The 19,599-nt window shown below is 45.0% G+C and overlaps 1 protein-coding gene across 1 annotated transcript; it reads left to right on the top strand.

Annotated features, from left to right (window-relative positions):
* The first annotated feature begins 3,594 nt into the window (after positions 1 to 3,594).
* LOC136645307 (otolin-1-like) lies at positions 3,595 to 7,713 on the top strand. The gene is made up of 4 exons (XM_066621540.1): positions 3,595 to 3,961; positions 5,195 to 5,293; positions 6,410 to 6,472; positions 6,815 to 7,713. The coding sequence occupies exons 1-4, from the start codon at positions 3,595 to 3,597 to the stop codon at positions 7,711 to 7,713; spliced, it is 1,428 nt and encodes a 475-aa protein (XP_066477637.1).
* The last annotated feature ends 11,886 nt before the right edge of the window (positions 7,714 to 19,599 follow it).

The following is a 19,599-nucleotide window of genomic DNA, read 5'->3' on the forward strand; positions in this document are numbered from 1 at the left end:
ATTTTGTCTTGGTGGTGGGGCTAAAAATCTTCTTTGACCCTAGGTAGCAGATAGATGCCTTAGCTATGTCACTGGCTGGCGGGGAGGTGGCAGAGCAAGCGGGTGGTGATCTGCTGGGGAGGAGGCAGGTTTCCTTCTGATTTTCACGTTTTAAAAAACCCGGGCATGACACCACTTCTGGTTGTGACATCACTTCCGGGATATGATTTTGAGCTTGGCACTAGGCTACATGATCATTAGCTGCGCCACTGGCCATATGGTTGTTAAGTTGTGTTCAGTTTGGTGGGCCACCTAACATAAATAAATCTAAAAATATCATAGACTTCTTTTGAATTTGAAAATGTTTTTTAATTCCCACTCCCAGATGTGGAACAATTGTGCTTTGAGATAGTAAAAATGGCTTAATTCACGGATATCCATTTTTATTCTGCTTTCAACCATTTAGTAAGAATGTTTTTTGTCTTCTGAAGATGAAGCTAAATAGCCTGTATAAAAACATCACTGTGTTAACTCACTAGGAAGTTACGTTCCCCTGAGTTCAGTCAGTTGAGAATGGCTCACAAATGAGGGAGGTTAAAACTAGAGGCACGTAGCAGCTTGTGTGCTTGTGTCTGTGCATTCAGTATTAGGTCGACTGGTTCAGATGTGCGAATGACTTATAATTTAGCAACTTTGTGATGCATCTTGAATAAATGCACTTGTGAATGTTTTGAAATCTCTCCTATTGAAGAATGGCGCCTTTACACGGAATGTCCAGTTTGCGGAGACTGAAATGCTCCCTTGGGTGCTACTTTCAATGGGTCAACTCTCAACTAAGCATGTATAGGACTGCAGCATCAAAGTATGTTGAGAAAGTGTTTCTCCCAATGCATCCATTCACCTCTTCCAGTAATCTATTGAACAAATGCATCTCCCAGCATGTAGGGAAATGAAGGGTGATGGAATTGCTGTAGAGACAGTATGTGCAACCTGCATCCTAGATATGCATTTTTTTTAAATAACAGAAAGACAACTTTTAAAAACAAATATTGTGGCTACAGCATCATTTAATAGTCCAGATTAAGGAGTTGAATTTACACAACTTCAAGGACTTTACACAACTTCAATTTACACAACTTCAAGGACCGTAAATGGAAGTCTTGCCCTAATGAAGAGAATAAAAAGGAACATAAACTGTGGCAAAAGAAATGTAAGAAGGTGATAGGGGAGGCCAAGCGAGACTATGAGGAACGCATGGCCAGCAACATTAAGGGGAATAATAAAAGCTTCTTCAAATATGTTAGAAGCAGGAAACCCGCCAGAGAAGCGGTTGGCCCTCTGGATGGTGAGGGAGGGAAAGGGGAGATAAAAGGAGACTTAGAGATGGCAGAGAAATTAAATGAGTTCTTTGCATCTGTCTTCACGGCAGAAGACCTCGGGCAGATACCGCTGCCCGAACGGCCCCTCCTAACCGAGGAGTTAAGTCAGATAGAGGTTAAAAGAGAAGATGTTTCAGACCTCATTGATAAATTAAAGATCAATAAGTCACCGGGCCCTGATGGCATACACCCAAGGGTTATTAAGGAATTGAAGAATGAAGTTGCAGATCTCTTGACTAAGGTATGCAACTTGTCCCTCAAAACGGCCACGGTACCAGAAGATTGGAGGATAGCAAATGTCACGCCTATTTTTAAAAAGGGAAAGAGGGGGGACCCGGGAAACTATAGGCCGGTCAGCCTAACATCCATACCGGGTAAGATGGTGGAATGCCTCATCAAAGATAGGATCTCAAAACACATAGATGAACAGGCCTTGCTGAGGGAGAGTCAGCATGGCTTCTGTAAGGGTAAGTCTTGCCTCACAAACCTTATAGAATTCTTTGAAAAGGTCAACAGGCATGTGGATGCGGGAGAACCCGTGGACATTATATATCTGGACTTTCAGAAGGCGTTTGACACGGTCCCTCACCAAAGGCTACTGAAAAAACTCCACAGTCAGGGAATTAGAGGACAGGTCCTCTCGTGGATTGAGAACTGGTTGGAGGCCAGGAAGCAGAGAGTGGGTGTCAATGGGCAATTTTCACAATGGAGAGAGGTGAAAAGCGGTGTGCCCCAAGGATCTGTCCTGGGACCGGTGCTTTTCAACCTCTTCATAAATGACCTGGAGACAGGGTTGAGCAGTGAAGTGGCTAAGTTTGCAGACGACACCAAACTTTTCCGAGTGGTGAAGACCAGAAGTGATTGTGAGGAGCTCCAGAAGGATCTCTCCAGACTGGCAGAATGGGCAGCAAAATGGCAGATGCGCTTCAATGTCAGTAAGTGTAAAGTCATGCACATTGGGGCAAAAAATCAAAACTTTAGATATAGGCTGATGGGTTCTGAGCTGTCTGTGACAGATCAGGAGAGAGATCTTGGGGTGGTGGTGGACAGGTCGATGAAAGTGTCGACCCAATGTGCGGCGGCAGTGAAGAAGGCCAATTCTATGCTTGGGATCATTAGGAAAGGTATTGAGAACAAAACGGCTAATATTATAATGCCGTTGTACAAATCGATGGTAAGGCCACACCTGGAGTATTGTGTCCAGTTCTGGTCGCCGCATCTCAAAAAAGACATAGTGGAAATGGAAAAGGTGCAAAAGAGAGCGACTAAGCTGATTACGGGGCTGGGGCACCTTCCTTATGAGGAAAGGCTACGGCGTTTGGGCCTCTTCAGCCTAGAAAAGAGACGCTTGAGGGGGGACATGATTGAGACATACAAAATTATGCAGGGGATGGACAGAGTAGATAGGGAGATGCTCTTTACACTCTCACATAATACCAGAACCAGGGGACATCCACTAAAATTGAGTGTTGGGCGGGTTAGGACAGACAAAAGAAAATATTTCTTTACTCAGCGCGTGGTCGGTCTGTGGAACTCCTTGCCACAGGATGTGGTGCTGGCGTCTAGCCTAGACGCCTTTAAAAGGGGATTGGACGAGTTTCTGGAGGAAAAATCCATTATGGGGTACAAGCCATGATGTGTATGCGCAACCTCCTGATTTTAGGAATGGGTTAAGTCAGAATGCCAGATGTAGGGGAGAGCACCAGGATGAGGTCTCTTGTTATCTGGTGTGCTCCCTGGGGCATTTGGTGGGCCGCTGTGAGATACAGGAAGCTGGACTAGATGGGCCTATGGCCTGATCCAGTGGGGCTGTTCTTATGTTCTTATGTTCTTATGTTCTTATGACTATCTTCAGACCCATGCATAAAGGCACAATACAGGACCTACCTCTAATGATTACCCTAACAGTACTGAAAATTGTTGCCTCTAATACATTACAGAGTAGCATTTGCCTTCTTTAAGGCACCATCAAGTTGCTGACTTGAGGTTACTTTATGGCTGATCAAGTTTTACATATTTTATCCTCTTGTCATTTGCAGCTAATGAGTTCCTAGGTGAAAACTAAGTGCATATTTCTGGTCACTTCCTGCTTTATGACATCACTTCCTGTTTAATGACATCATTTCTGGTCCTCAGCAGGCGCCATTAATAGTATTCAGCCTGCTGTATGAAGCAAGTATGACACCCCTTCTCTACACATTCACTGTTGTATTAATCATTTCCCGCAGCTGCAAAAATGTGGAGCAAGTGTTGGCGTTGTGCTATCTTCATCATAACCGGCATTGTTGCTGATCTAAGCACAGAGGGCAAAAGTACACCTTTACCCAAGATTACTAAGGTAAAAGCCATTGATGTGGAAGGCACTGAGCGTTTCGACACATCTGTAGCTCTGCCAACAGAGGAAAACCACTTCAGTGAAGTCGCTGAAACCAGTGACACAACGCTGGATTTGTCCACTCCAAACTATGCCTTCCGAACAGCCACCACCCTCTTCCCTTTTGAAAACTATACCCTGGACACGGCTGACTTCTTCTTTAACTGCTGTGACTGCTGTGCTGCAACACCAGGGGAGAAAGGGGATCCGGGTGAGCCTGGATTGCCAGGTATGGAAAAATAAATACTTCCCCTTGTTAACAATATTATTGAATGTTTCTGGCAATACAGGTATAACCTAATTACCCATGGATTTTTTACCCATAGTTTTATCTCAGTGCTACAAGAAGGGTCCTTTAAATCAAAAGAAAAAAGGCGTTTAACAATAGCCTCGTTAATGGGGGAGAGGGCAGCTGGTAGACAATCCATCAGTCATTCTCTCTCCAGGCACTTAGAACAGCTTCACTCCAAGGCAAGCGACCCCCTCCCTTTCCCCTGAGGGCACGAAAGAATGCAAGTTGTTATCACCTCCTCCATTCTTTCCTTGTGCTGGGCTCCAGGGGAAGGGAGGGGTCACTGGCTCAAAGCTAAGTACTTCTAAGTGCCTAGAGAGAGACTGATTGCCTCTGTGTGCATTTCAAAAGGTCAGCAAGGCTGTTTTTAAATCAATTTGCAAAGGGACATTGTTTTTTAAATGGATTTGCTTTAGTGCAAGATTTTTGCCATCCACATGAGTTCTGGGAATGGAACCCTTGCATATAAAGAGATTCAATGTGTACTTTGTTATGCATACTTTGAAGAAGAATGTGAAGAAGAATCTGCACACCTCAGTGGTATTAAAAAAAATGAAGGAGAATCAAACTGCTCATTAGTACTAATGTAAGAGCTTTATTTTCATCACAGCTTGATTTCTGGGGAAGAAGGAGTGGGGATGTCTTTGTTAGGCAAAACCTAGACCCAAGGAAGACCATACTGCAGGTCCAACTAGTCCAGAATCTGTTTCCAACAGCATGTAGTCAGCATGTATTCTTGATGGGATAGAAAAGAAAATGTATATGAGTATGCATGTGCATAGATATAAAATTATCTAGGACGTTTGCAAGCAGAGCACAAAGGCAGCAATTCTATTCTACTAATTATCTCTAGTATCAGGAATTTGAGGATCTCTTACCACTGCTTACTGAATTTAATGTTCCTGAAACTGTCTATGAAGCCCTTTGGATCATAAAACTTTGCTAATATGACAACAGCAGTAATGACAATTAGTAATGATCAAGCATTGGGGGAGGTAAACACTACAAGGTCCTGTCTGCAAGTCTACTGCTTAGTAGTGTGGCCATATGACTTGCTGTGGCTTTATTTTTTAGGGACTGTATCATTCACAGTTCATTTGTTACTCTCTTCATTCATGTGACATGACAATATTATTGCTTAATGGATTTTTCAAATGACTGTTTTTATAGGACCTAAAGGAGAAATGGGAGAGAAAGGCCTTCCAGGTCCTCCAGGAATTCCTGGTCTACTAGGCCCCAAAGGATTCAAAGGAGAAAAAGGCAAGGACAGTGACAAAGTGCATCATTTCAAACATGAATGAGGATTTGTTTTTATTACAATGTTTTCCAGGGGACCAAAGGAGGAAACAATAATTCTTCCTGCATTCAGTGAAGAGGGGGTCAGTGAAGGATTTGAGATCCTTCTCATGCTCTCTGCTCCTGAATATCACATATTCAGGCTGAAGGTGATTCCACATGCAGAGCCAATATGTGCAGATTTCATGTAGACCTTTGGCTAAATGTGCAGTGATGGGGCAGAAGCTGAGCCAGTGGGCACTATCCAACTCCTTGTCTATCCACCCAGCATCATCAGATCTTTCCACAAGAACATGAAAGGCACTGTTGTCTTAGATGGCTCCACATCAGACCCCTTTGACATCCGAAATGGAGTGAAGCAGGGCTGTGTTCTTGCGCCAACCTTGTTTGGGATTTTCAGCACGATACCATAGTCTTCCGAGACTGAAGGTTGCCAACTGTATATCCAAGTCCTTGCAGACTGCTTGTCTGAAAGTATTGTTGTATATTACACATAAATAGTAGACATGATGTATCACAAAATCCAGACATTAAAGATGAATGGTTTAGAGCAGTGATTTTCAACATTTTTCATCTCACAGTACACTGACAAGGTGCTAAAATTGTCAAGGCACACCATCAGTTTTTTGACAATTGACAAGGCATACCACCCTGCCGATGGGGGGAATCACATCCCCCAAAGGCCCTATTGATAAATGACCCTCCCCAAACTCCCATGGCAGGATGATTCACGGCACACCATTGTGCTGTGGCAGAGTTGTTGAAAATCACTTGTTTAACAGGAACCTGGAATATTTGCTTCTGCTATCATTATGAACCAAACTCATGGTAATGAAGAACGAAAAGGTTCTCTTAGTTCTAACTTTGTGAAAAGACTCAAATTGAGTCCTTTTCTTCTACAGGCCAAAATGGCTTAGCAAACAGTTGTACTCATGAAAGCTAATGCCAATTGCTGATTTGTATTAAGTTTTGCACTTGTTTTAACTCAAAAGGAAATCATGAAGAGTGGTAGATGTCAATGAATGTGTAGCAATGCTACCAGCAACACTAATGACATGTATTATGTTGACAATGTCTTAGGAGATAAAGGAGAACATGGTGACCAAGGAACAAATGGAATCCCAGGGTATCCCGGCAAACCAGGAGAACAAGGTACACTGCATTAAACCTGAGAGGAATCAGGGAGATGAGACTGTTCATAGTCACATTTTAAAGCCCTCCTTTTCAGATAACCTTCCTCCATTGCCACATGTCACAATTGCATAACAAGTTGCATTGCGATACCATCAATAAACATTTTTAATTACTACAGTGTGTAACTGTACAGTGGAGGGGTGAGGGAGGAGCTGCAGGGTGTTAGGAAGGGAAAGTGCCTGCTTCTTCTTTACGGGAGGGGATTTTTTTTTGGGTTCTATCATGTATGAATTAAGCTACATTTATGTTGAAGGATTACTTTTTCTTGTGACCTAGTCTTCCTGTCTTTTCCATTTTTAGGTGAAACTGGATTTAAAGGAGACAAAGGAAACTATGGTCTGCCTGGAGCCAAGGGGCAAAAGGGTGCCAAGGGGGAAACATGTGAGAATGGCACCAAAGGCGAGAAGGGAGACAAAGGGGAGCTGGGATTACCAGGCGTTGATGGGGAAAATGGAGAAAAAGGAGAAAAGGGGGACTTTGGTGAAAAGGGCTCCTGTGGAGATCCTGGTGAGAAAGGGGAAAGAGGAGAAAGGGGTGAAATTGGGCTAAAAGGGGAAAAGGGCATCAAAGGAGACATGGGAGTAGAAGGTATCCATGGTATGGATGGGTTAAAGGGAGAAAAGGGGGACCCTGGTATTAGAGGTGAAAAAGGTCACCCAGGACCACCTGGAATTATGGGACCTATTGGGCCAAAAGGAATTGTTGGTTTGAAAGGAATCCGAGGGTCTCCTGGGAAAAAAGGTGCCAAAGGTCCCAAAGGCTCAAAAGGGGAGACCCCAAGTATGCCAAGGTCAGCTTTCAGTGTTGGCTTATCCAAGCCTTTCCCACCCCCCAACATGCCTATTAAGTTTGACAAGATTCTGTACAACGACCAGGAAGATTATAACCCTTTGACAGGAAAGTTCAATTGCAGCATTGCTGGGGCTTATATCTTCTCCTATCACATGACTATACGAGGGCGGCCTGCCCGAATTAGTATTGTGGCCCAAAACAAGAAAGTGGTCAAAACCCGAGAGACCCTTTATGGTCAAGAGATAGACCAGGCTTCGTTCCTCACCATTTTGAAATTAAACCTGGGGGATCAGGTTTGGCTGGAAGTCACACGAGACTGGAACGGAGTTTATGTGAGTGCTGAAGATGATAGCATATTTTCTGGCTTTCTCTTATACCCAGATGGAGTATCTGAAACCTTGCTATAAGTAGGACATGAGGCTTTCAAAGACTTACCAAGAACTATTTCCTCTGTCAGTTGTTAATTTACAGAAGCATATTTCGTATCCTAGTTCATATTTATTTTACAGACACTTATTAATAGAAGTGCCCTAAAGTACGTGGCATTTGCTCTGAGATAATTTTCACTGTCACATAGGAAAGCCTGACAGAAATGCATTTTGCAATGGGCCGGATGAAATCTCCAAAGAGAATTCACATTTTAATTCTGTGGTAATTAGCTAATTAAAATTACACTGTGATATCAATTTCAGTTTTAGATTAATGCAGACATGGTCAAGTCTTGCACTTCTTATGCAATCATGACCCCCTGAGTCAATCATGACCCCCTTCGGAGATGAATCATACAGATTCATCTGTAGGATTGTAGGACTGTAGGATTTTACCTAGAAGCACCTGCACTTAATAGCTACAAATACTCTGAGTATTTTTTTCCAAACACATTAATAGATTTCAGAGAGCTTGCTTATCAATCCAAGGTCCAGGGTAATATAATGGCATGAAAGTAGAAATTGTATCATGTAATCAATGTACTAAAAAAAAATCTAACCATGTACAATATTGCTGTTGTACATAAGCAAATTGTACTCCTTCAGAGAATTCTATAATAAAGTAAGATGGCTGCTTGATTGAAAGTGTTTTCTTTGGCACAAAATGTAGGAATGAAACGATTTTTTTAAATAAATCAAGTTGTCAAATGATGAGAACTCAAGTGATGAATATGACTGTATAAACCAGCTCTCGCTTATGATCTGAGCAGTGCAATCATTTTCTTTGACAGAAGATATATTATGATGTTTGACAATACTTACAGAGCAATCTTGTCCGTATCTACTCAGAAGTAAGTCTCACTGAATTCAATGGGCCTTACTCCCAGGTAAGTGTGGACAGGATTGCAGCCATAGTCAACATGTTTTAAGTTCCAGTTTTAATTTTGCCTTTTTGTTCATGTTGAGTTCTTTTGGTTCTTTTTCTTCTGCCCAAGGTGTTTTGCTTCTGAGTTTTTAACTATTGTCAAGATCTGCTAAAATCTTCTTTTGATTTATTTTACCATTATAACTTCTCCATCCAGTCATAAACCTCAAGGCCTTGAGAAGTATCTCTCTATTTACCTTTTTCACATCTAAAATGGTAAGATAGGGGATGGAGGAGTGAAAGTTTAGGGCAGGGGTCGGCAACCTTAAACATTCAAAGAGCCATTTGGACCCGTTTTCCAGAGAAAAGAAAACCTCGGGAGCCACAAAAGCCTCTTGACATCTAAAATGAAGATAACACTGCATATATAGTTTTTTTTTAATCTTTATGCTATGTATAAAAAAACTATAGTGTGTTAAAATCAATGGGATTTCATTTGACTCCAAAGTGGAGTCAAAGCAATGGGAAGACTTATGCAGGCTTACTCAGAAGTAAGTGCCTCTCTGATTTCCATGGGGCTTCCTCCCTAGTCAGTGTGTGTAGTATTAGGATCGCATCCTCCACCCTCAGACTTCTTTTGGGAAGTCTGCCCTGTCGGTTTCAGAGGGACTGACTTCCATGCTCAGGCACACTGACCAGGAGAGAAATCGCACGAAGGCCAGAGGGGCTGATTCCGGAGTCGGCTCCCAATCCTAAGCATGCCTACTCAGAAGTAAGTCCCATTCATTTCAATGGGGTTTACTCCCAGGAAAGTGTGCACTCCCTGCAGGCGCACTCCAGGGAGCTCCAGGGTCGGTCACCCCATCTCTTCTGCAGTGGGGGGGGGGGGCAACATTAAGGCAAAGAGCGTAATGAAGCCTGCCAGACTCAGAGGGATGGAGCCAAAGGATCCCCCTCCCTGCTCTGTGCCGGAGGGGGGGGGAACGGCGCCAGGGTGAGAAGAGCCCAGCCTGGGCGCAGGGGAGGTGCACGCGCACCTCGGGCTGAGCACTCCAAGTTGCAGGGAGGGGTCGGAGGAGGCTTCGGAGCGCAGTTTATCTGCCTCAGAAATGCCTTTGTATTTTTACATAGTAATTAGGAGGCGCTCTGTCACCCCCTTTGCCACTTCCCACGCCCTTCCCCGCTGAGCCCATGTGCCACCAGCTCTCCCTGCCCGGCCACAGGGGTCCCTGCAAAGCGTCCCCCGCGCGTTCAGCCCCCTGCCGCTGCAGGGAGAAGGAAGGAAGGGCGCAGGGAAGAGGTGCCTGGCTGCCCCCTGCGCCTGCTCGCAGTGGTGTGCCTGCGGGCGCCTGCTCACAGTGGGGCGCGGAGAGCAGGTGCGGGAGAGCGCCACTGCCCCTTCCTTTGATGCCCTTCCCCGCTGAGCCCATGCGCGGTCGTGCCAGTGCTGCCAGCTCTCGCTGCCTGGCCACAGGGGTCCCTGCAATGCGCCCCCCACGCCCGCCACCAGCGGCCCTGTCCCGCAGCGCCTGCTCGCAGTGGGGCGCGGAGAGCAGGTGCGGGAGAGCGCCGCTGCCCTTGCCTGCCATAGGAGCTGCTGTGGGCGTGGGCGGTGCCCCGACCCCACACTCACCAGCAACCAGCACCCGCAGCACATCGCGCCGGAGAGAGGCGCCCTCGGGACTGGGCTGGCTGGGTGGCGGCCGCGGGGAAGGCGCCCCGCTTTCAGCCCCCACTTGGGAGCTGCAGCAGACCACTGAAAGAGCCGCGTGCAGCTCTAAAAACACAGGTTGCAGACCCCAGGTTTAGGGGAATGAATAGGTGGACAGGAGGATTCCCATGAATCTCTGTATGTGAATGTAGGTGCATAGAAATGAAGAGGAAGGACAAAGGGAAGGATTGCCCCATACCTGGCACTATTTGTATCTATGTATGTATGTATGTGGTTGGAAGGGTGTGGGCACCCCACTCCTCTCTTGTTCATCCCAAGGGTGGAAGCCCACATCTAAAGGTGTGGGAAACACCATGGCTTGGCATATGGGATTCATAGAGACACAGTGGTGCTAATTTCTGCGGCTTGGAATTTATCTATAGGAGGGAGGGTACAGAAGAGAAAGGGAGTAGTGTGGGGGATCTCAATTCACAACTGGTTACTCTACTCAGCTGCTGTTTGCTCCCTTGCTGTTGGTTAGAGGAAGTCTTCAATGGAGCTTACATGGATGACCTTTCCCAGATTCATTCTCCATCATCTTCCAATATGCCCTCTGCCCCTTCCCTGGCTACAGCTTTGCTCCCTTCTACGTCCAGTCCAGCATCTGTTCAACTTCCACATCTCCTTGTTTGTCCTTCTCTTTCTGTCTTCTCCTTTTTCTTTGCTCCATCCTCTTCCGTTGCTACAACTTTCTCCCTCATATCTCTTGTCATGCCTGTCCCTTGACCTTTTGAATTCCTCCATTTCCTAGCTGACACCAAATCAGGGAAGCGTTTGACTGGCTATGTTGCTGGCCATCTCTCATATAACAGCTCTCGTTACATCCCCACTGGGAGGTAATGTCAACACTGGGTGGAAATCTGGTTAACCTTGTCTGATGGCTGTCCCATGCGACAGATCTCTGGGCCACAAACCACAATGGCCAGGCAAAGGAGTTCAGTTCCTTTGTCCTGCTTCCCTACATAAACCATGTGTATGTTTTGTGCACAGCCAACTCTGTATGTTCTGTGTGTCTGCATGTGTGTTTGTGTTTTGTGTATGTGCCAGTAGACACATATGCCTGCATGTTTGTGCAATGTAGGATGGAGCAGATGCATATCCATCTCTCTCTTCTCCATACCACTGCAAATTAGCAAACGTACTCCGCCCTTATTTCATTGCTAAGATCTTTATAAAACTTTCACTCAAAACTTGTGATTCTATTCAGCTCAGGGTTAAAATGACATATTTGACATTGAATTAAATGACTCTGCCTGTGTTTCTTGCCTTGTGTTTAACATCAGGAGAATTGTGTTCAGGTTTGATTTCAGACAAATTCTTCTGCTTGCTGGAGCCACAGACATTACACAGAGACGACTATGGCCACCTGTGCTGACGGAAATGTTGACTGCTGTGGTTACCTTAATCAGCTGCTTGATTTTATCATGTACTTTCAACAGAGTGTGCTTCTCCAGCACATGCCATTTGTCACTATCATTAACCTTTAGTTCAATCAGACACCCTGCTCAGTGGAGCTTTCTTTCATCTCCTTTCTCAGGTTCATCAAGAAGAACTCTTACAAGTGGTAAGTTTAGCCCAAAAAAGGGTGTTTCAAAAAGGGGAAGACCTTATCATTGAATCTGAGCTCCTTTTGGAATTTTTAGGATGGAAACATTTTTGTAACCTTAAAATAAATGTATATATTTAAACTATTTCCTTTCTGTGTTTTGAACCCAGCAGGTTTACCAAGGTGGCTTAACAAGCTAAAACCAGATATCTAATATGAAATGGCATGGAGAAAAGCCAAGCAAAAATGGACCAAAAGCAAAAAGCACTAAAACCCCCACACCTGGAGAACAAACTGACTGCAATTTTCAAATCTTAGGGTCAAATTCCACCTGACACTAAATCTGTCTTTAGAAGACAGGCTTAATGCAGAAATGGACCAGAAGCGGCCTGTTCCTCTCTAAAAAATTAGTCACACGGGACTCTGATCTGACCTGGGAGTGTGGTGTGAAGTGAGAAGGAAGTGAAAAATTTTCTCTAAGCCATTTTTACATCACTTTCTGCCAGAGCCATTTTCACATCCTAAATTGCTTTCCCCAAAGCAGCTGTTTGGAGGTGGAAAGTGTCAACTCCTTTTTCACTACATTGCATGTTCCCTAGCTGGATCAGGTCCTTTCCCCACAGTTAGTTTTCAGAGCTAAAAGACCACTTCAGTTCTCTTTCACACAAAGAAAGGCATTTAGGTGCATTTAATCTCATGTGTGTACTTTAGACCTTATCACAAGTTGCCAAAAGTGTGGGAGAATATGAAAATTTTTAATTGTTACATGATGACATAATTATGAGACTGTGACGATGTTTGCTTTATGGTTGGTTCAAAATACAGATACCTTTCATGAATATTTCCTAATAAATGCTAAAAATGGGTGGTAATTTTCAGCCACAATAGAAAAGATATGATAACTTTGGCTCATCCCTTGTGAGGCACCAGGCTTCGTCTCAAACTGGCCCTCTTAGCTATGGGGAGGGACACATGGTAAGTACTACAGGCGTCATAGCACACAGCACAAGTAGCACAAGTAGCACGCAGCATAAGTAGCCCCTCCCACTTGCAATTGAAGCCATAGGAGATGCCATTTGGTTTGGAGAGCACCTGCACACTGCCATTGCTACCCAGAATGGCTCCAAAGGCAAGTGGGTTGGGCTGCTTACAGGGTGCATTGCAGCACCTGTAGTACTTACTGCACTGCTACTACACCACTGCCACTCAGCAGTTAGGATACGGCACCTTCACTCATGTGTCATCCCTATGCTGTGCTTCTTCTTTATGTTTGAAAGACCAGGTTTTATTCCTCAGAAGAACCACGTAGCTGCAATACCAGCATAGTATAGTATAATCTATAGCAGCTTCTTCATTGCTTGACTATCTGACTGACTCACATTTGCTTGGCTACAGGCTGCCATCCTAGATGGTGTGAGTACAGAGGTGGAGATGACATCACCTCAGCTGACATGAATGCAGACACCTTTGTGGATGGGGTACCTCAATGTGTGTCTCAGAATCTCCTTACTGATGTGGACCATGATCTGTACCCATATGATGCGGGCCACGATCTGTGGGAAAAGTGTTTCCACAGCCCTGAGAATTGGAAATTTACTCTGTTTTTTGTTTTATATGCAAGTTGATGCCAGATACGAATTTCTTTGTAAAAAAAAAAAATCCCCTTGGACATAATCTCAGAAGATTAACACCCCTGACTCCCTTTATGTTTCAACACGGCTTGAGGATGAGAGGAAGAAGTGGATAAATTAGTTGAACGCTAGCATTTTTATTATTCTGTACAAATGTGCGTGGTGCTTGAGAATCCTCGCCCCCAGCAATCAGTGGTGGAGATAAGTGTGTCAAACTGAGCGAGAAGAGCAATAAAACATAACCCCGAAGATTAAGATAATGTTTTCTTGGCTCTTTGACCGGGAGTCCTTCTGATATATGGTGTCTGGTCAAGGTGCCTCAAGCTGCTGAGAATACACTTGAATTGTATTCCTCCCATCTTGTAAACTTCCCTTATTAGTGGATTCCATATAGAATTAATTGTGGAAATATGCTTTTTAAGAAATACCTTATTTGCATACAGCTTCTGGGAATTGCACCATGTTAGATGATGTAATTGATCAGATTTTTGTTTGTTTAAAAATGAACTTTCCTTTTCCTCCTCATTTTTCTATCCTGATGAATATGGTAAGTTAAAGTAATGATCTACTTTGACTTATATAGGTATGAAACAGGGAAAGCCGTCTAACATTCTTAGGGTGCAATTCTACCCTGTGCTGGAACAGGCAAGCCAAGAGGTTTGTGCTGTATCCAGTGCAGGATAGGCTCAGCCAGAGGCAAGGGAAAACTTTTTACCTTACCTCTGGTAAGGCGCCTGTAGTGGGGGTGTGCAGTCAGGGCACCCCAGCGAGATGCCTCAGACTTGGTCAGGGGAATGGGGTTAAAGCACCTTGGTCCTTCTCCCTGCCTTGGCTGGTCTGTCTTGGGTCCTGGGCAGGAGCTGTTGGCTGCACAGCCTCCTGCCTTGCCTCCAGTTCTGTTCTGCCTGTCACCAAAGGCTTCTCGCCTCTTATGGGACTGCCTCCCTTCCCTGGCCCCTCCTCTTCCTGCTGGGTTGAAGATGCCTCCCTTTTAAAGGGGCCCAGCCCTGGACCTTACCTGGCTATGTCTCCCTTGCCCAAAGACTTGCCTTAGGATCCTGGCTATGGGTTCTGGCCCCCTTCCTGCCATAGGGCAACCCCGCTGACTGGTCCCTCCCCTGGTGGTTGCTGTGCCACCCAGTTCAGGGTGGCTCCTCCTCCATCTCTTGGCCCCAGCAGCTTGTGCCATCTCTTGGTGACATCATTGAGGGCGCCGCTTCTCTCAGGCTAAGGCCCGGCGTAGCGGGCATCACGGAGGAAGGGACCTCCAGGTGCCCCCAGGCCATCTCACCCTGTGGCTCTCCTCCCTGGGCCTCCTCCCCCAGTAAGTCTGGCGTCTTGGGGTGCAGAGGGACCCCGAAAGCACCTTTGCCCCTATTGGTCTCCTTGGACTTGCGCTACCTCCTAAAGCTGCTTAAAGCTGCTCCGAACTCCCCGGGAACAGGGGTTGGAATCTAGCATAAGTGCTGGATCCCAGCCCCACCTCCTGCTCCCCACCTGCCTGCCCTCCCCCCGCCCAGGAATGCCTTCCTCCCTGGGAGCAGAGCACTGGATGCAGTGGCTAAGAGCCCAATCCTGAGCTCAGCGTGCCGGCTTACTGCCAGCGTACAATGATGCAAATGTGCCGTAAAGCACATTTGCAAGGGTTAGCACTGACCAAGCGCCAGAGTTGGCCCGGCACAAGCCCACATTGGGACAGTGCTGGTTGGAGGTTTGTGATTTACCACTTGGCAGCAGCCTGGACTGCTAAGCAGTCTAGAGGTGAGTTGGGGCATGGGGGAGGCGGGGAGGAGTCATTCTAGGGCATGGGGAGGTGGGGAGGCGGGCAGAGAGAGTGTGGCGAGGGGGCATGGAGGGAGGGGGCAGGACCAGCGGAGCTCAGCTCCACAAAATCCGGAGTCCTGCGTCGAGCCTCTTCGCTCAACATGGAACTCCATTACTCTGCGCCTGCTTGATAGCAGGTATAAAGTTGAGTAGCCCCATTGCGGGGCTACTTTCCTTATGCAGGGGAAAGGGATGAAAGCCCCCTTCCCCTGAGGAGCTGCCGGTGGCTGCCCGGTGCACTCAGGATGCCGTGGCAGCCATTTTGGCGCCTTGGCATCCCCCCTTTCCCAGCAGCTCAGGATTAGGCTGCCCGTCAGCTTCATGAATGGACCAGCCCTGATAGCCCTGGCACCACAGTCAAAGAAGATTCCTATGCTCAATGCTGGCACAATGTCAAAAGGCATTGTTGTTCATCAGTCTCTGGTAATTTTGTTTGCAATAAACATGTTCCAAAACATATTATTTCAAGCTTCTAACGTTTAAAGATAGTGGGCTCCATCTTGCCTTCTCATCTGTTCCTGCTAGTGTTTCCAGTTTCTTTTCAGTCTCATTTTCTTCTTCTCTTCAATGGTGAGACTTGGGAGGGGGGGGGGTGAGAAGCAGAGATTTGCTGGTGAGACAACTAGAGGTAACTCAAGGGAAAAGCTGATGGCTGTGTCTACTCCCAGAGGTGTCACAGGGGCAGAGCCTGAGGGGCATCTGCCCCGGATGCTACGCCAAAGGGGGTGCATGACTGCCCCTCAGGCTCCATCCTAGTTATGGAGGAGGCACTGGTAGTTTTGTACCCCCCATTCCTTCTCCTGTGGAGGCTCCTCTTGAAGGGAAGCCTCCACAGAAAGATAGGGGTGCGAAGCTGCCACAGCAAGTGGCTCCCTCCTCCAGGTAGAACCCAGAAGTAACATGGTGCTTTGGGCACCAGGGCAGTGAGTTATGGCTCTGGCTATTTTTTCTGTCTCAGTTTGGTTTCAAAGCAAACCCCTCCAGCTTTCCTCAAAAATCAGGGAGATCCTTCAGAATTCTGAACAGGCAGAACTTGAGAACTCACTTTTCATGTGGTGGGTATAACATGTAGCTCAGCTCTGAGCTATCCCCACCCATTTGTCACACCCATGCCTCTCATTTCGTTTCTCTTTCTTTCCAGAGTTTCATCTCCTTATACCACAACCTATGACTCTCCACTGAGACATAATAACTAAGTGAAATTTAAGCCTTGAATTTATGCCCATGTTGTAAGATTTCATGGGTCTCCATTCTGGTTTCTGGTTATTAGAAATGCTAAGTAGGAAAATTGGATTTTGCTTCCATGAAGACAAACTAATAAAACAACTACTGGTTTTTATTTTAGTTGGGATGTGATTTAAGCAAGTAATACTCCATTTTATGGGACCCTTGGAGTACTTGTCTGACATTTCTAGAGGTCTACATAAACTTTCATAGCCCTATAACAGTATATTAAGCTATAGGGTCTTCATAAATATGCAAAATAGTTTTAATAAGATCATTGGCTATGATTATTCATCAGTGTGATATTGAAAGAGCACCAATTGAGTCAATAAAAATGTTGGCCTCCAGTGCTCATACTTTCTAAGTTTATTTTATTTTGCTTAAATGGGTTAATAAAATGTTGTAATAATAAGGTCACATTATATAAGTGAATTTGTTAATGGGGATATACTGGGACATTAGCCTATTGGGGCATAGCTAAGAGTGACCAGTAAGTGATGGGCAATGCAATTTTAAGCAAGTTAACCTGGAAGTCAGTTCTCCTGAGTTCAATAGGACTTCCTCCTCAATACATGCATTTAGGATTTCAGCCTTAGCCTGGGGAAGGATATAATATTGTTTAATAAACCCAATTGCTATGCTTATGAGCATTGAGAGCAATGGTAGATGCATAAAGTGCTTGCATTTTATATTGTCAGGTTAAAAATTTATACCAGAAAATGAAGAGTGGGGTTAGATAATTTTTAGTAATATTTTGATAGCATTTTTATACTTCTACCATAAACACATTCATTTGGAAGTAAAGGCACAGGGGAACTGAGCTTAATACCCCTATGGCAGTGCATCCCAAACTTTTGAGCACTGGAACCCACTTTTAAAAACGGCAATCTATTGCAACCCACTAGACAAAAAAAAGAAATATTTTATTTAGTATTATTATTAATAATTACTTAATTAATTAGTAATAATCAGGGTCCTGTGCTCCCGGGGCTGCTAGAGACCTTACATAAAGTATGTAGGCATTTGCTAGAAATTGAGTTCAAGGACTGTTTCCCCAAACCTTTACATTAATTCCAAGGGACCCAGAAGGCTGAACTGGAGAGCAAGATGTGCAGTTAGAGTCTTCCAGGTCAGGCAAAAGAAACTGGGTTCACACGTGATCTACGGTATGCCAATTATTAGAGAAAATGGGAAAATGTGACATTTTAATTTGGGGATATGAAGATGACCTCATACCACAAATTATCATTCCAGCTAACGATTTTCTTCTGCAAACTGGGCAAGGGTGCTTGCAAAGTTGTTTTTGTTTTTAATGTTTCAAAAACTTTTCGTGACTCACAAAAATTAGGCTCATGACCCACTGGTGGGTCCTGACCCACAGTTTGGGAAACACTGCCCTGTAGCATAGCAGCATATAGTACTATAGCACTATATATATAGCATATAGCACTATATAGCATATAGCACTATAGTAATGCAACCCTTTCAGTGAGCGTTGCAATGAGAACATGTTCCTTGACGGATTAGCCCCTGCAAATTACAAAAGGGGGATAGAAGACAAAGGGAGGGATAGTAAGCAAGCCAGGCTGGCTGGTACATGAAGTGACATGAGTTGCATGGAGTGGCAGAATTGGAGGGGTGGCAGACTGACAAACATGTCTGTCTGCTTCCACCTCTACTCTGCAGCTCTGGCCAGCATTCTGATTCTTTTCCAACTTGCTGAGAACAAGAGGATCATGGCAGTGGCAGACCCCTTCTCCCTTCACTGGAGGAAGAAGAGAGAAGGAAAAAAAGCACCTTCATCTACACGTCAACTCCCACAGGTCCTCCTCCTTCCCCCTCTGATGCACTGGATTAAAAAAGGAGGCAGAAAAGAGAACGGAAGAGAAGAGATGAGAAGAGACGAGATGGGGGCTAGAGTGTTAGAATCACCCTAGTTCACTATACTCCTCTCCTCTTCTTGCTTCCTCTTACTCCCAGGAAATTTCTCATCCAGGAGGTTTCCATTCAGGAGCTGCCTGGCTTTTTCATAGTTCATTTGTCAAATCTGATATCTACATCTAGTTCCATTGACACCATCTCATTGTTAGCTTGTCCAGACATTGTCTAGACATTGTAACATTTAGTGTAACTTGAAGGTGAGCCCATAGTTTTATTTATTTGAATTTACATCCAGTCCTGAACTCAGAGACGCAGCAGCAGCAGCTTAGATGAGTGAACTGAAAATGGTGTTATCCTTTCTCACCTCATGCATTGGCAATGTGTATTATGTGGTGCTCATGTACTAAATGCACCTCTTTCTGCTACATTTTACAAAGTCTGAACCATGTTGTCATTTTGAAAACAAAACATAAATGGGAATATTAAAATGCATTGGAACATTGCAATGTAGAACATTCATGTATCCTTTGGCATTTCATTGTTCTTTTGTGACAGCAATGAGCAAGAAATCACCAGCAGAGGGCAATGTTGCTCTGTAACAGGCTCAAAGGTAATGAAATACATGAAAAATCTGATAGGCTTCTGAAATCAGTTGAAAAAGGGGACTCCTAACATCCAAGTGTCCTTTGCCTTGACTCTAAATCTAATATATCTAAAGCACAGGGAGTGAAGAACAAAACACGGTGTTGCTGGAGACAAGCTGGAAACCTTTGGAACCTTTTCTTAAAAATTTTAGGATACAAAAATGCTGTTAGCTTTGGCCACACCTGTCTTATGTTGGCAGTATGTATAGGACTAAAGGCCCAATCCTATCCAACTTTCCAGCAACAGTGCAGCTGCAATGCAGCCCCAAGGTAAGGGAAGAAATGTTCCCATATCTTGAGGAGGCCTCTATGACTGCCTCCCCACCAGAGGATGCAGTTCACGCCCCATTGGCACAGCTACACCGGCCCTGGAAAACTGGATAGGATTGGGCCCTAAGGCTGCAATCCTAACCACACTTTCCTGAGCGCAAGCTCCATTGAACAAAATAGGACTTACTTCTGAGTAGACATGGCTAGGATTGTGCCCTTAATCTAACTCCTTTCCCTCCTTCCATTGGAGAGCCCTGATTCATGCTTCA

The sequence above is a fragment of the Tiliqua scincoides genome, chromosome 3, assembly GCF_035046505.1.
Source record: "Tiliqua scincoides isolate rTilSci1 chromosome 3, rTilSci1.hap2, whole genome shotgun sequence".
Lineage (NCBI taxonomy): Eukaryota > Metazoa > Chordata > Lepidosauria > Squamata > Scincidae > Tiliqua > Tiliqua scincoides.